The following is a 13669-nucleotide window of genomic DNA, read 5'->3' as shown; positions in this document are numbered from 1 at the left end:
GAAGACTCATCTTAGGATCATTTCTGGTCCTTGGAGATGCCATGAGGGCTCTCTACGGTGGGCCTCTGGCAGTCACCAGGGACTGTAGGACATCTAAGCTGGCACGATCTCTTTCTAAAATAACTAAATTGAGTTACTTTGATGGCTGGATTTTGTGTTCTGATTTCTGAGGGCTCCCAAACAGGAACAGAAATTATTCCATGAAAACTTCTCATTCCACAATAAGATCCGAAATTAAATGACTGAATGAAACACAGCAAGTAGAAATGACAGGGCTTTCCAACCTTGAGGTGGGACTGAGGAAGGGGAGGCTGGACACAAAAGAATTCAGGAACTTTGCCCTTTAGGTTCTGTTTTTTTTTTTTTTTTTCTTTAGTATTTTTGCTGCTCCCAGACAGACAGGCGTAAAGTCTGCTTTGTTTTTCATGTGCCCCCGCCCCCAACCCAACCTCACTCACAAGGGCATGTCACTCCCTGAGGACTTGCTGTCTAAATGATGATACTCTAGAAGGGGTGATGGTTAAGTGGATGCATCTTGCTCTCCAGTCATCCTCCCCAAGAGGCCTTCCAGCCTTAAGCAAAGGCAGCAACTGCACACATAAAGGGTCCAAGGCCTACAAATCCTCCTTTCCCTCTACAACTGAAGCCCCAACACCTGATGGCTCCTGTAGGCTTGCTTTACACACAGGTTCTAGCTCCCATATATCCCAACCATTATGATATGAATACTAATACTAATACTATTGACTAATCTTTCTGCAAACCCAAAGAAAGTTGTGACCACCTGTGAATTATGGGGCTACAGGTCTGCCCCATACCCCTCTGCCAGCAATATTTGTATGAGTTATCAGGCTTTGTTTCTTCACTCAGCACAGAAAAGTAGTTTGCATTTACAATTTCTAGAATTCACTTTTTCCCTTCTCCTGCATGTTGATGCTTTCTTGATAAAATGTGTTCTCATTTGCATTGTCCACAACTTTTCATGATTAATTTCATTGGCTGTATATGGTTCTATCTAATCACAGAACCAGTTCAAACATGGAACAGTTCACACTATATTTTCAAATATACTGGGCACATTATAATTGGGCATAATTTTCCTAAATTCCACTAGTCACCTTAAAGGTTACAGTTGGTTTCAAAGCAGTTTTTAATTGCAAAATGAGGTCCCCACTCCCCAGGCATAGAGTGACGGAATTAGTCTTTCTCTTTGGGGAGAAAAAAAAAGTTTGTCTCACAAAGAATGACTCTAATGTATCTAGTGCCCAATGCACAGCATAGCAGCATAATCAATACAAGGGGGTCTAAACATCCATGAAAACAGGATCAGCCAGGCTTGGTGGCTCAGCCTGTAATCCCGCGCCTTTGGGAGGCTGAGGTGAGTGGATTGCCTGAGCCCGCGGGTTGGAGACCCGCCTGGGCAATTTGGTGAGACCTCATCTCTACAATAAGTCAAAAATTAGCTGGGCGTGGTAGCGCGTGCCTGTAGTTCCAGCTACTCGGAAGGCTGAGGCGGAAGGATCGCCGGAGCCCAGCAGGTAGAGGCTGCGGTGACCGGGAGCGGCCACTATACTCCAGTCTGGGCGACACAGTGAGACTCCAACTCAAAAAAAAAAAAAAAAAGAAAACAGGATCATTCATGGAGTGTGATAGGAATTGCTGCTAATTACTCTCACCTGCTCCTGGGATGGAACTATGAGAACAGTCGTTGTTTCAAAAAAAGACCATTCTGCACAGCTTGCCCATGAGTGGAAAGGCACGCTCCTGGGAAAATGAGAATTAGGATCAGCAACCCAAACAACTAGGGAAAGGCCTCACTTTGTTTTGACCCACTCATGGCCTTTTTCACTTCTAGATGACCACAGAGAACCCAGAGCACACAAGGCTGCCTTTATGCCTTCCTGAGGCTAGAAACAATCGTATATCGAACCCATCTGCAGGGGCAGTGACCCCACAAAGCCCCACCTGGGATGCAGAACACAAGTGGGTTTTTGGACTCAAACAGGCCTCTCTCCTTTCTACTCTGAAGATATGACACAATCTGCAAGGCTGGATATCCAATCTGCCCTAGGATTTGTTCATTCCTGGCTGGTCTCCAGGTTCTTAATATAAAGCTGGTTTTCTCCCAGAAAGTGTCCACACAGTATGTTAGTGGGACAGATCTTGACCAGACATATGAACTGAGCCATAATGTTAAAGCACTTTGTTCACATCCAGCCACCCCGCCACAGCCAACACCAAATACCTTTGGGTCATCAGCCTCAGGTTTTTCAGTCTCTGAATCGTCATCTTCCTACAAGACAAAGAATTTAGAGGATTAAGCTTAAAGGAGCAGGCCTAAGGGGCTCACATGCATAACTAGCGGCTGGAGCAAACAGCCCATTTACCCAGCTGGAGTCATCCCACCAGGAATCCCTCCCCTACCATATGACCCAGAACTAGAGAAAGAGGAGGGGAAAAAAGAGACGTTCTGGGGGAAAAGAAACAAAAAACATCAGCTCAAAGTCAACAGTTTTTTAGTAGTGTTACAGTCTCCATCAATGAAAACGCCCAAGTTAAAAATCACACACATAAAAATGGAGAAAGGTTGCAATATGCTTCAGAAGAGAGTAAGACCAGGCCACTGGATAAAACAAGTATAGTGTTTTCACTGAAATAGCAATTATTTAAAACCAGGGTTATGAATCCTTTTCCCCCTTTTGTCTACACATATATATCAGACTTGGTCCTACTGTAACATTGTTCACCACCAAAGTGCCACAACTCACACACAACTATACCTCAGCATCATAACCCAGCAGCATTTGCACTAACATGAGGACAGGAAGGCAGGCACTAAATGACCAGAACAAGTGGTGTGCAAAAAGGCAGGACTAAAGGGTCCCAGTGGGCTCTGTCTCCACCTGAGTGCTCAAAGAACGGTCACTGACCCATTCTACGCAGCCTTCTTCCTTATCCAAATGAGGTCTGCTTGACACAAAGTATCACACATGGTAAGGCATTCTCCACAAAGCAAGTCCACCATTCCACTAAGCACTAATGCAAATACTATGATGGTCAAGGATCGAGAGCAGATGTTAAACCAGCTACTTCAGAAACGAAATCCATGACACTTTCACTACCCAGAACACTCCCAATGTACATAAGACTTTAACACCCAGGGAAAAATAATTTCACCTGAAACTGCTATTTTCAACAAAACTAAACTTTAACCCAAATATTACAAAGCACTCCAGATATTAATATAAACACCACCTAAGAGACTTGAACAAACTATAGGAATGGTCTTGAGACCTAACTCTCTTGCAAGGTGCCAGTGACTTTAAATGCAATCATAGACTTTAATGCAATCTCCATAATCACCTTAAAATGAAATCTATCATGCCAAATAATTAGAGATGGAGCTCAGTCAAATATAATCACATTTCAGAATATCTACATTGGGATTTGATGAGAGGATTTTACCAAAATATGAAATAAAGCTTAAACATAAAAAAAATTTTAAGCAAAACAAATATGGAACACTTCAAAAACACATTATGTAAATGTACCAAAGAAAAGAGTTATGGACATTAAGCCAGTGGGTATGAACTTGAGAAAAGTCAGGAAAACAAAACAACTTGTTAAAACTCTATTTCAATTTCAGTTAATTCTAAATCAACTAATTTCTAAATCAATTTCAGTTAATTCTGAATTATCAGCATTAATGAATGGGGCTAGAGACATGAAAATCTCTCCCAAAAGAGCATAAAATAGTCTGTTTAATGTGGAAAAAATTCTAATGCTAGCAAGTTACACATCATATGTAACAAATTTTGAAAAAATAACAAAGTACACTGTGTTTCAATTAAAATTGTTGCTAGGTAGCCAGATTCAATATCTAGATTCATCTTTGTATGTCATGTGCTAAGCACCCGACTAAATTTCCTTGTTTCCTCTACAAACTTTTAAATTCTGGCTCATGTTGCTTGCATGATTGTGTTCCTAAAGTCTCTCCTGTTAATAGAGATGCAAGTTCTCCTTTCTTTGTTAGCTACCACCTACTAAACTTCTGGAAAGATTTGTGATCAAGAACCAAACACTCCTTGATAGAAAGTGCCAAGGAAAATGCCAAGAAAAAAGTTAAGAAGGATCAAAGCAGATAAAAATGAAAATTTTCCTTGCTTAACTTGATGAAAAATTGAAATATTTGAGTGAGCACCAATCAAGATAAAAAACAATACAGACTTGATTGCAGCTATAAATGATACCCCAATTGGAATGAATGACTGCTACAAATGGAATTAATTATTCAATCAGGGAAAAATCAACATAAAATACCCATTGATATCTGGGTTACATAAGTCTACTATCTTTCCCCCCAAATTTCAACTCAGAGATTAGTACAAAATGATCCCAATTTCTTCAACTAATACCAAACAAAAGAAGGGAAGAGGAATGAAATTAGCGATGAAATGGAACACTGTTGGCAAGGTTCAGAAAGTTTCTGACAGATGAAATGATGCTTTGAGCAGCTCTGGATTTGGAAGATTTACCTACCGACTGTTTGCTGTTCTCATCCTCTTCTTCTTCATAACCATCTTCATCACCCCCTAGGCGTGAAAAGTCGTCCTCTCCATAAGCATCAGATACTAATCCACCTTTCTCCTCTGAAACAGGTAGGGGGAAAAAAAGAAAGAAAAAAAAAGAAGAGAAAAAATAATGGGGGAAGGGGAATGGAAGAAAATGTTCCCGTGACTTGAGTGCCCAGGACTATCTCTGAAGATAAAAGGGGAACCTAAGTTCCTCACGTAAGTGACCATATGCTCAGACACTGCCCTGGAAAGGACACAATTTAGTGGAAGAAATTATTAAAAGAACAGGGAAGAAAACCAAGTGCTAAATTTTGCCTCTAAGTTTTCAGCACATCTATTATGCCAGTTGAATCTTCCCCTTCTCTGAACTATTGCTTAAACATCTCTTAACATGCACATCTCTGCCTTGTATCACAAGGACCTCTGAACTTGTCTTCCTCATTTAAGTACCTTTTTTCCAGGCAAGGCTCAGTAGCTCAGCCTGTAATCTCAGCACTTTGGAAGGCCGAGGAGAGTGGATTGCCCAAGCCTGCAGGTTCGAGATCAGCCTGGGCAACTTGGAGAGATCTTGTCTCAACAATAAATCAAGAATAGCCAGTCATGGTAACGTTCACCTGTAGTTCTGGCTACTTGGAAGGCTAAACTGGAAGGATCGCCGCAGCCCAGCAGGTCGACACTGGGGTGGCTGTGAGCATGACACTGCACTCCAGCCTGGGCCACAGAGACTACAATTCAAAAAAAAAAAAAGTACCTTCTCCCCTAGGAACAGGATCTTTAACACGGGGACGCCAAGGTTCCCAATCACACCTACTAGAGAAACAAAATCTTTTTCTACATTTAAACAAGATAAGCAATAAATAAATAAATTAAAACATCGTATAGTACTAGGAAACCACAGAGAACCTTCTGACTGTAAAAGACCACACAAGCCCACAGATGTGACAGTACCTAACCTAATCCAATCCCCTTCACTTTCCAGTCGAGGATACCAAGATCCGTACATATTACATAACGTCTTCTATTCTTCCAAGGAATCTATTCCCATTCTCTAACATTGTGATTCTCAACCTGAGGGCAAAAAATCACCACAGGCTTTAAAAACTCACAAAATAACAGAATCACCCAGGACTTTTGAAACATTCACAAACGTCCAGATCCTGTCCTAGATCCACCGAATTCGATCCTCTCACTTTGGAGATCGTTATTTTGAAAGCTCCGTACAGGGCACAGTCCCAACTCAAAAATATAAATTTAATAAAACGCAACCTTTATCACTCTCCACGTATGTTTTACTACATCGCCCATCTCTCTGCGAACCCAGAGGAAGGTTCAGCTCCCTTCTTTCTTCATCTATCCCTCTGCTCACCACGATACCCGGCAAGGAAAAGACTTTCAGTAGGTTTCCGCAGAATAAACGAACCAACGTGAAGGAGACAGTTCATCCTTATTACACTCTCTAATGCACTATCCTACCCAAGACCCGGACAGCCCTCCCGGGCCTGGTACATAGGACACAATGATCATCTCTTTTCCTCCTGCCCCTCCGGGGGAAGCATTCCAGGAAGACACCATTTCCCCTTCCAGCTTCCCTCGGGCCTCACCAGCCGCGCTGCCCACCGCTTCGACTCCAGCCTCTCCGTCAGACTCGGGCTCTGAATCTTCCGCGTAAACTGCCAGAGACGACAGAACATTCCTCTTCCCCGCCATCTTATTCCCACGGTACTGGCGTGTCTCGCTTCTATGACTCAAAGACACCGACTTCCGTGCGGAGAGGCAGCATTTTCCGGATCCCAGGAGACCCCGCGCCAACCTGGACCAATCAAAACGATAGTTTCTTCGCCTGGCCCCGCCCCTCAGGAGGGCGCTCGTTACGACATCACTGCGCGACGGACATAGGTTGTGTAGGTTTTACTTAACGCTGAGTTCCCGGCGGTTTGGCTTCTCGGAGTTAGGGAGAGTGTGTGAGGGTCTTCGAATAGTTCCGGAGTCAGCGAGCAGCAGCAGCCCAGTAAGAGCATTTCATTCCCGGACAGCCCACATCCGGCTCTGATATCTTGGAGTGAAGAGAAGGAGTCATTGGCTAGCCAAGGGAGAAAATTTCGGATCTGGGACTCAGAGGAAGAAGAGAGAAGGGGTCGGGGTCACGGGTTGGCGGGGGGGACGGGGGAAAGAATGGTCGTCATGACTGCACTTACAGAAGAGGGAGCAGAAGGTGGATCTTAGAAAAACGATTCTATATTCTCCAAACTATTCCGAAGACATTTGTGTTTCTTCTTGTGATCTGATATCTAGCTCTGTGCTGTACCGTGACATGGGATAAGTTCATTGTTTTTATTTTCACTGAGCGTAAAAGTGAAGATTTTAAACTACCCAAAAAGGTATTGCTTGAGGCAGATCACCTGCAGCTTTAGTACTTGACTTAAATGTAATGTAGCAATTGCTTACTCAGAGAAAAATAAGCTGTATTTTAAAAGCAGAACAGAGGTTTCTCCAGGCAACCTTTCGTCCCTTTCCCTTAACCTTTGGGCACTGTTTTTTGCTAAGATGAGCACCCACCCTTCATCCTATCCTTTTGACCCTGAGCGGCGAGTCCGGACTACATTGAAGAAAGTCTTTGGGTTTGACTCTTTTAAGACGCCTTTGCAAGAGAGTGCGACTTTGGCAGTAGTAAAAGGTAACATCACCAAGCTATCTCTCTTTAAATTTGTTCTGGCCATAACATTGCAGCAGAACACCCTCTTCCCCTACTTCCCACCCTTGGTCCATAACTAGTTTTGGAAACCTTTTGGACTTGTCACCCAAAGCTTGCAATGTTAATGGCAGAATCATCCAGCTGTTCTGGTTCATATATTTCATAGGCAGAGGTATACATTATCTTTGAAAACAGTTCATAGATTCCCATTATTGTCTGTCTGTGTGCAGGCAGTAGTGCGGAGGCAAGAATAACCTAACCTAATCACTGACCTAGGTAATTCCCATGTTGAAGATTGAGTGGCCTCATAAGAAGGAAGAAGTAATGTTAAGGAGGGAGTTACAGTGCAATACTGATACATTTACAAATGAAAGCCCTCTAAGTGATGTCCTTTCAGATCTACACAGATGTGCTCACTCATCTAGTAGCACTCTGCTTTTGTGGCTGTTTATATCAGTCACTCATATCTCACAGACTTAGACTTCTTACCCTGTTTTAAATTACTGTGACCAGAAATGGTTTGTGCATATTTCCCAATCTCCCAGGATCCCTGCCTTTTTCATGGAAAAGACAGGAAGGGAATTAGTGTTATATTGAGACCCTCCCATGTGGCAGACACTCTCATTTAATTTTCCAACCTTCTCATTTAATTTTCAACAACCTGGATGAAAAGGCAGAAAGCATTGAAATGTTATCTTCTTGTATTTTTGCAGGTAACAAAGATGTCTTTGTGTGCATGCCCACAGGGGCAGGAAAATCCCTATGCTATCAGCTTCCCGCCTTGTTGGCCAAAGGCATCACCATTATAGTCTCTCCTCTCATTGCTCTGATTCAGGTGAGGCTTAGGGATATGAAGATGGTAGCCCAAAAAGATTAGGGGAAGATTTTCTTTTAGCTGGAAACTTTACTTCTCTTCTATTTGGTCTTTTGGCTCTTATTTTCTCTGATTTGCCAATCTCACTTTCTATATTTGGTTTCCGAATTGTTCAAATGTAGGGTTCTCTGCTAGTGCATATCACTCTGGTGAATTATGAAGGAGTCTTCTGTATTTTGATGGTCTGAGGTTCCTCACCCTCCTTTGTTATTTTTTGTCCAGAGGAGTATGGAACTATATTTGTACACACATGCATATTCACTCTTACATATGCACGTGTGTACGCATGATCTAGAGATAGAAGATGCAAAGTGGTAGATACCTAAATTGATGCGGGGAATCCCTGGTGTCTTGCTTTATTTTGGTGAGGGCACAATGTGTGAGACCAAAAAAAAAAAAAAAAGCTATGGGAAGTTGTTTGGGGCCTTGTTAACATCTGCTCTGCAGATGTTCTGACTCTATTTAAGGCCTGCAGTTTGGCTGATAGAATCAGAATTGAGGAAGCATGCCTGTGTGGTTAAGAGCCATCCACCATGAAGAAAAGTTGAGAGACAGGGACAGTAATAATTGGTGAATTTTCACTAGGTCCCCGGCTTTGTGCTAAGTGGTTTATATGTATTAATTTTACATTTAAGGTGTAAAATTTTATTTAACTTATACAACAACCCTATTAGTTACTATTTTTATAGGAAGGAGAGGAGGGAGAGAGAAAAAAACATAGTTTCAGAGGTTAAGAAACAGCCAGAGAGCATCTGGCAATTAAGTGAGCCAGGATTGAATACAGGTCTGTCTGACTCCAAAGCTTGTCCTCTCAACCACTTTACCTTGTGTGCAAGTTGAGCATCCTTAATCAAAATAATCCGAAATCCAAAATGTTCCAGCATCCTAAATTTTTGAGTGCCAACTTGATGCCACAAGTGGAAAATACCATACCTGACCTCTGGCCTTAGGTGATGGGTCACAGCTAAATGCAATCAAAACTATTTTCATGCACAAAATTATTTTAAAATATTGTATAGGCTGGGTGCGGTGGCTCACGCCTATGGGAGGCCGAGGTAAGAGGATTGCCTTAGCCCACTGGTTTGAGACCAGCCTGGGCAACTTGGCGGGACCTCATCTCTACAATAAATTAAAAAATCAGCCAGGCGTGGTGGTGCGTGCCTGTAGTTCCAGCTACTTGGAAGGCTGAGATGGAAGGATCACCTGAGCCTAGCAGGTCCAAGGCTGCGGTGGTCAGAAATGTGCCACTACACTCCAGCATGGGTGACAGAGTGAGACTCTAACTCAAAATAAATAAATAAATAAATATTGCATAAAATTATCTTCAGACCATGTGTATGAGGTGTAGATGAAACAATAATTTAGACTTGGCTCCTATCCCCAAGATATCTCATTATATATGTGCAAATATCCCAAACTCTACAAGTACAGTCTCCGAAATCCAAAACACTTCCCAAGCATTTTGTATAAGAGATACTCATCCTGTACTTCTGTACTAAGAGAAGACATATTGGAGGACATTTTATGACTAGGAAATCCCTCAGAGAGTTGCAATGATGTTTACCTGAGTCCTGAGTCCCTTCTCTGGTCTCATCCCTTCCTTCCCTCAGGACCAAGTAGACCACTTGCTGGCCCTGAAGGTACGAGTAAGTTCCCTGAACTCGAAGCTCTCAGTACAGGAAAGGAAGGAGCTGCTCTCTGATCTGACTCAAGAAAAGCCCCAGACCAAGCTTCTGTATATCACCCCGGAGATGGCAGCTTCAGCCTCCTTCCAGCCCACCCTGAACTCCCTGGTGTCCCGCCACCTACTCTCTTACTTGATAGTGGACGAAGCTCATTGTGTTTCTCAGTGGGGGCATGACTTTCGTCCTGACTACTTGCGCTTGGGTGCCCTGCGCGCCCGTCTGGTACATGTCCCATGTGTGGCTCTGACTGCCACAGCCACCCCACAGGTCCAAGAGGATGTGTTTGCTGCTCTACACCTGAAGCAACCAGTTGCCACCTTCAAGACTCCCTGCTTCCGGGCCAACCTCTTCTATGACGTGCAATTCAAGGAACTGATTTCTGATCCCTATGGGAACCTGAAGGACTTCTGCCTTAAGGCTCTTGGACAGAAGACTGATAAAGGGGTGAGGCACTGAGGCGGGGGCCAAGCAGCAGTGGGATACTACCTGCAACATAGTAGTGGAGATTGGTCTTTCTAAGACCTTTGCTTTATTTTGTAGTCAGCTTTTTTTTTTTTTAGAAAGCTGGATTTATTGAGAGGACAGAAAACTTCCCAGAGTGGGAGGGGACCTGAGGGAGTTGTTTCAGTCAGGCTCCTTAAAACTCATGCAAAGAGAGTTGTTCCTTAGATTTCCTGTCATTGTCCCCCTTCCTGGGGTTCCCTTGTCCTGGAACCTTCCGTGGAAGGCAAGGAGTCAGCTCCGCTGTGTGAGACCTTTGCAGACCTACACAAGGTTTGCAGGGAGGAGGCAGAGAAGTTAAACAGGTTGGATTTTGAGTGGCTTTGACCTTGCTTTTTATAAAGTAGCAGAGCCCTGCTGGGTGTCCTGCCTCAGAGGAGACTGAAGCTGATGAGGAAAAGAGTAGAGGTTCTTTTAAAGCAGGTCACATTACAGTGGGCCGATTGTTCTGTTCTTCCCATGCTCATTTTCTTCCTGTGTCTCCCTATTCAGTTGTCTGGCTGCGGCATTGTCTACTGCAGGACTAGAGAGGCTTGTGAACAGCTGGCCATAGAGCTCAGTTACAGGGGTGTGAATGCCAAGGCTTACCATGCAGGTAAGGGGCACCCAGGTCATGTGGGTCTTTTCACTCCCAGAGGCCAGTTGGTGGGTCCCTTGTTCTTTATAGATCCTGTTTCTCAGGTGGTCCATTGTCTTTTTTGTAGATACGCACGAAAGCTAAAGTGATTCAATTGAATCCTCTAAACTGAGTCTTGACATGAATGAGGTCTAAAATGAGAATTATGACTCTTGATTTCTTTTTCTCACTCTCTGCCTATATAGCAGTGTATGATGTTTTTATAAGCCCAGGTGGGTATTATAGAATGAGCATAGGCTTTGGAGGTCAATGGACTTGGGTTTGAATCATGGCCCTAACATGTGTTGAATGTTCTGTGCCACATATGGATCAGGGTCTTTATGTCTGTCAGCTGAGCTGTCAGCTGAGGGTTGGTGAGGTAAAGTGTCTGGCCCAGGATCATACAGCTGGGCAGTGATGGATTCAGGGTATGTGTAAAGTGCCCAGAATAGTATCAAACCCAAAATAGATGCCGGTTGTGGTGGCTCATACCTGTAATCCCAGTACTTTGGAAGGCCAAAGTGGGAGGATCACTTGATCCCAGGAGTTTGAGACCAGCTTGGGTAACATGATGAGACCTTGTCTCTACAAAAAATAAAATTAGCTGGATGTGGTGGCATGTTCCTGTAGTCCTAGCTACTTGGGAGGCTGAGGTGGAAGGATTGCCCAAGCCCAGGAGTTTGAAGCTGCGGTGTGCCATGATCATGCCATTGCACTCAAGCCTGGATGACAGAGTGAGACTCCAGCTCATAAAAAACCAAATATAGCCCAAGGTAAATTCCAGGGAAATGCAAGTTCCCTTAACCATATGCCTCTCCTTTCCAGGACTGAAGGCTTCTGAAAGAACACTGGTACAAAACGAGTGGATGGAGGAGAAAGTCCCTGTGATTGTTGCAACCATTAGCTTTGGGATGGGAGTGGATAAAGCCAACGTCAGGTGAGTTTTGGTTCTTGCCGTACCTTCTTGGTCTGGGCCTGGCTCGATGTGGGCTGCCTAGATCTCTGCCCAAAGGACTAGGTCTGTGTGCTGCTTCGAGGGCCAGATGGGAAGGAGGCTTCAGGGAAGGTCTTTAGTACACAGCCCAAATGCTGACAGTTCTGTTTTTTTTTTTAATGCTGACAGTTCTCGTGCGGCCTGTTCCCACATGACTGCACAGCATGGTTCTGTTGTCCTTCAGGAAAGGGGGCGGCATGCAATGCAATTCATCAGGCTCTTCCCATTCACTCACATCTTGGTAGATTCTGCGTAGGGGACTGGAATGAAGTAACTATAGTCATATGCCACATATTGATGTTTTGGTCAATAGTGAACCATGTGTATACAATAGTGATCCCATAAGAGTTATAATGGCAACCGGGCTTGGTGGTTCAGCTTGTAATCCCAGCGCTTTGGGAGGCTGAGGTGAGTGGATTACCTGAGCCTGCAGGTTTGAGACCCGCGTGGGCAACTTGGCGAGACCTCATCTCTACAATAAATCAAAAATTAGCCAGGCGTGGTAGCGGATGCCTGTAGTTCCAGCTACTTAGAAGGCTGAGGCAGAAGGATCGCTGGAGCCCAGCAGGTCGAGGCTGCGGTGGTCAGGAGCGTGCCACTGCACTCCAGTCTGGGTGACAGAGTGAGACTCCAACACACACACATACACAAAATATTATAATGGAAGCCAGGCGTGGTGGCCCATGCCTGTAATCCCGGCACTTTGGCAGACTGAGGCAAAAGGATTGCCTGAGCCCAGGGGTTTGATACTAGCCGGGGTACCTAGGTGAGACCTTGTCTCTACAATAAATCAAAAAATTATCTGGGTGTGGTAGCACATACCTGTAGTTCCAGCTACTTGGAAGGCTGAGACGGAAGGATCATCTTGAGTCCAGCAGGTTGAGGCTGTGGTGGCCGTGAGCATGAAACTGCACTCCAGACTGGGCAACAGTCTTAAAAAACAAAACGATTATAACGGAGCTGAAAAATTCCTATCACCTTGTGATTTGTGCTATAGTTGCCTGTAGTATTCAGTACAGTAACACGTGCAGATTTGTAGCTTGGGCACAATAGGCTATATACCATGTAGCCTAGGTGTGTAACAGGCTCTACAGTCCAGGTTTGTGTAAGTACTATTTACCCTGATGTTCACACAATGATGAAATTGCCTCACAATGCTATTTCAGAATGTGTCCCCTTAGTTAAGCAATGCATGACTGTATTTTAAGCTGCTCCCTATGGGAAGTCAAAGGCAAAGTTCTTATTGCCCATCATTTCTTGTTCCTGCTTACTGACAGTCTAGAAGTGTTGGGGTGCATCCCAGCCCCCATCCCCACAATGGCAACTATTGGGAAGTCTTTTACCTCCAGCCATGACTTTCAGGAGGCATATTGAGCTATAGCCTGAAGTCCTTTGCTCTGATGAACAATAAGCAATGATGGTTTGTATGATTTATGGAGCACTTTTTTATATTGGTCTCATTGAGCCTCACAGTGACCCTGAATTAGTAAAGGAGAAACTAGTCAGTACACTACATTTAAAAGAACACAGACTTTCGGAATCAGTTTGAACCCTGGGTCTGCAGTGTCTTGTTAGGAGTCAGCTTTGAAGGCAGACACCCCTAAGCTCAAATCCTAGCTCTACTGTCCTCTGTGTGACTTTGTACAAATTTACCTCTGAATCTCAAGTTTATCTTTTTTTTTGAGTTGAAGTCTCACTCGGTCACCCAGACTGGAGTGCAGTGGCCGCTCCCG

At 44.0% G+C, this 13669-nt stretch overlaps 2 protein-coding genes across 5 annotated transcripts in view; one reads left to right on the top strand and one right to left on the bottom strand.

The window, feature by feature from the left end:
* The window catches only part of SAP30BP (SAP30 binding protein), a 36500-nt gene extending 29972 nt beyond the window's left edge, over nt 1-6528 (bottom strand). The window contains exons 1-3 of one of the 3 annotated variants that reach the window (XM_008051348.1): nt 6176-6528; nt 4540-4649; nt 2246-2293 (exon numbers count right to left, since the gene is read on the bottom strand). In XM_008051348.1, the coding sequence (XP_008049539.1) occupies nt 2246-2293; nt 4540-4649; nt 6176-6281 (264 nt within the window). In that variant the 5' untranslated portion in view covers nt 6282-6528. The remainder of the gene's footprint in view (nt 1-2245; nt 2294-4539; nt 4650-6175) is intronic. The other 2 variants (XM_008051350.1, XM_008051349.1) reach the window with 2 other exon arrangements.
* A 288-nt stretch (nt 6529-6816) lies between these two features.
* The window catches only part of RECQL5 (RecQ like helicase 5), a 46194-nt gene continuing 39341 nt past the window's right edge, over nt 6817-13669 (top strand). Inside the window, exons 1-5 of one of the 2 annotated variants that reach the window (XM_008051347.2) lie at nt 6817-7248; nt 8061-8101; nt 9751-10269; nt 10819-10921; nt 11768-11879. In XM_008051347.2, the coding sequence (XP_008049538.1) occupies nt 7119-7248; nt 8061-8101; nt 9751-10269; nt 10819-10921; nt 11768-11879 (905 nt within the window). In that variant the 5' untranslated portion in view covers nt 6817-7118. Of the gene's footprint in view, nt 7249-7979; nt 8102-9750; nt 10270-10818; nt 10922-11767; nt 11880-13669 lie in introns of both variants that reach the window. The other variant, XM_008051346.2, reaches the window with a different exon arrangement.

Source organism: Carlito syrichta, unplaced genomic scaffold, assembly GCF_000164805.1.
Source record: "Carlito syrichta isolate Samal-C Ts95f unplaced genomic scaffold, Tarsius_syrichta-2.0.1 Scaffold170021, whole genome shotgun sequence".
Taxonomy (NCBI): domain Eukaryota; kingdom Metazoa; phylum Chordata; class Mammalia; order Primates; family Tarsiidae; genus Carlito; species Carlito syrichta.
Note: the sequence above shows the minus strand (reverse complement) of the source record. Positions and strands in the feature narration are given on the sequence as shown.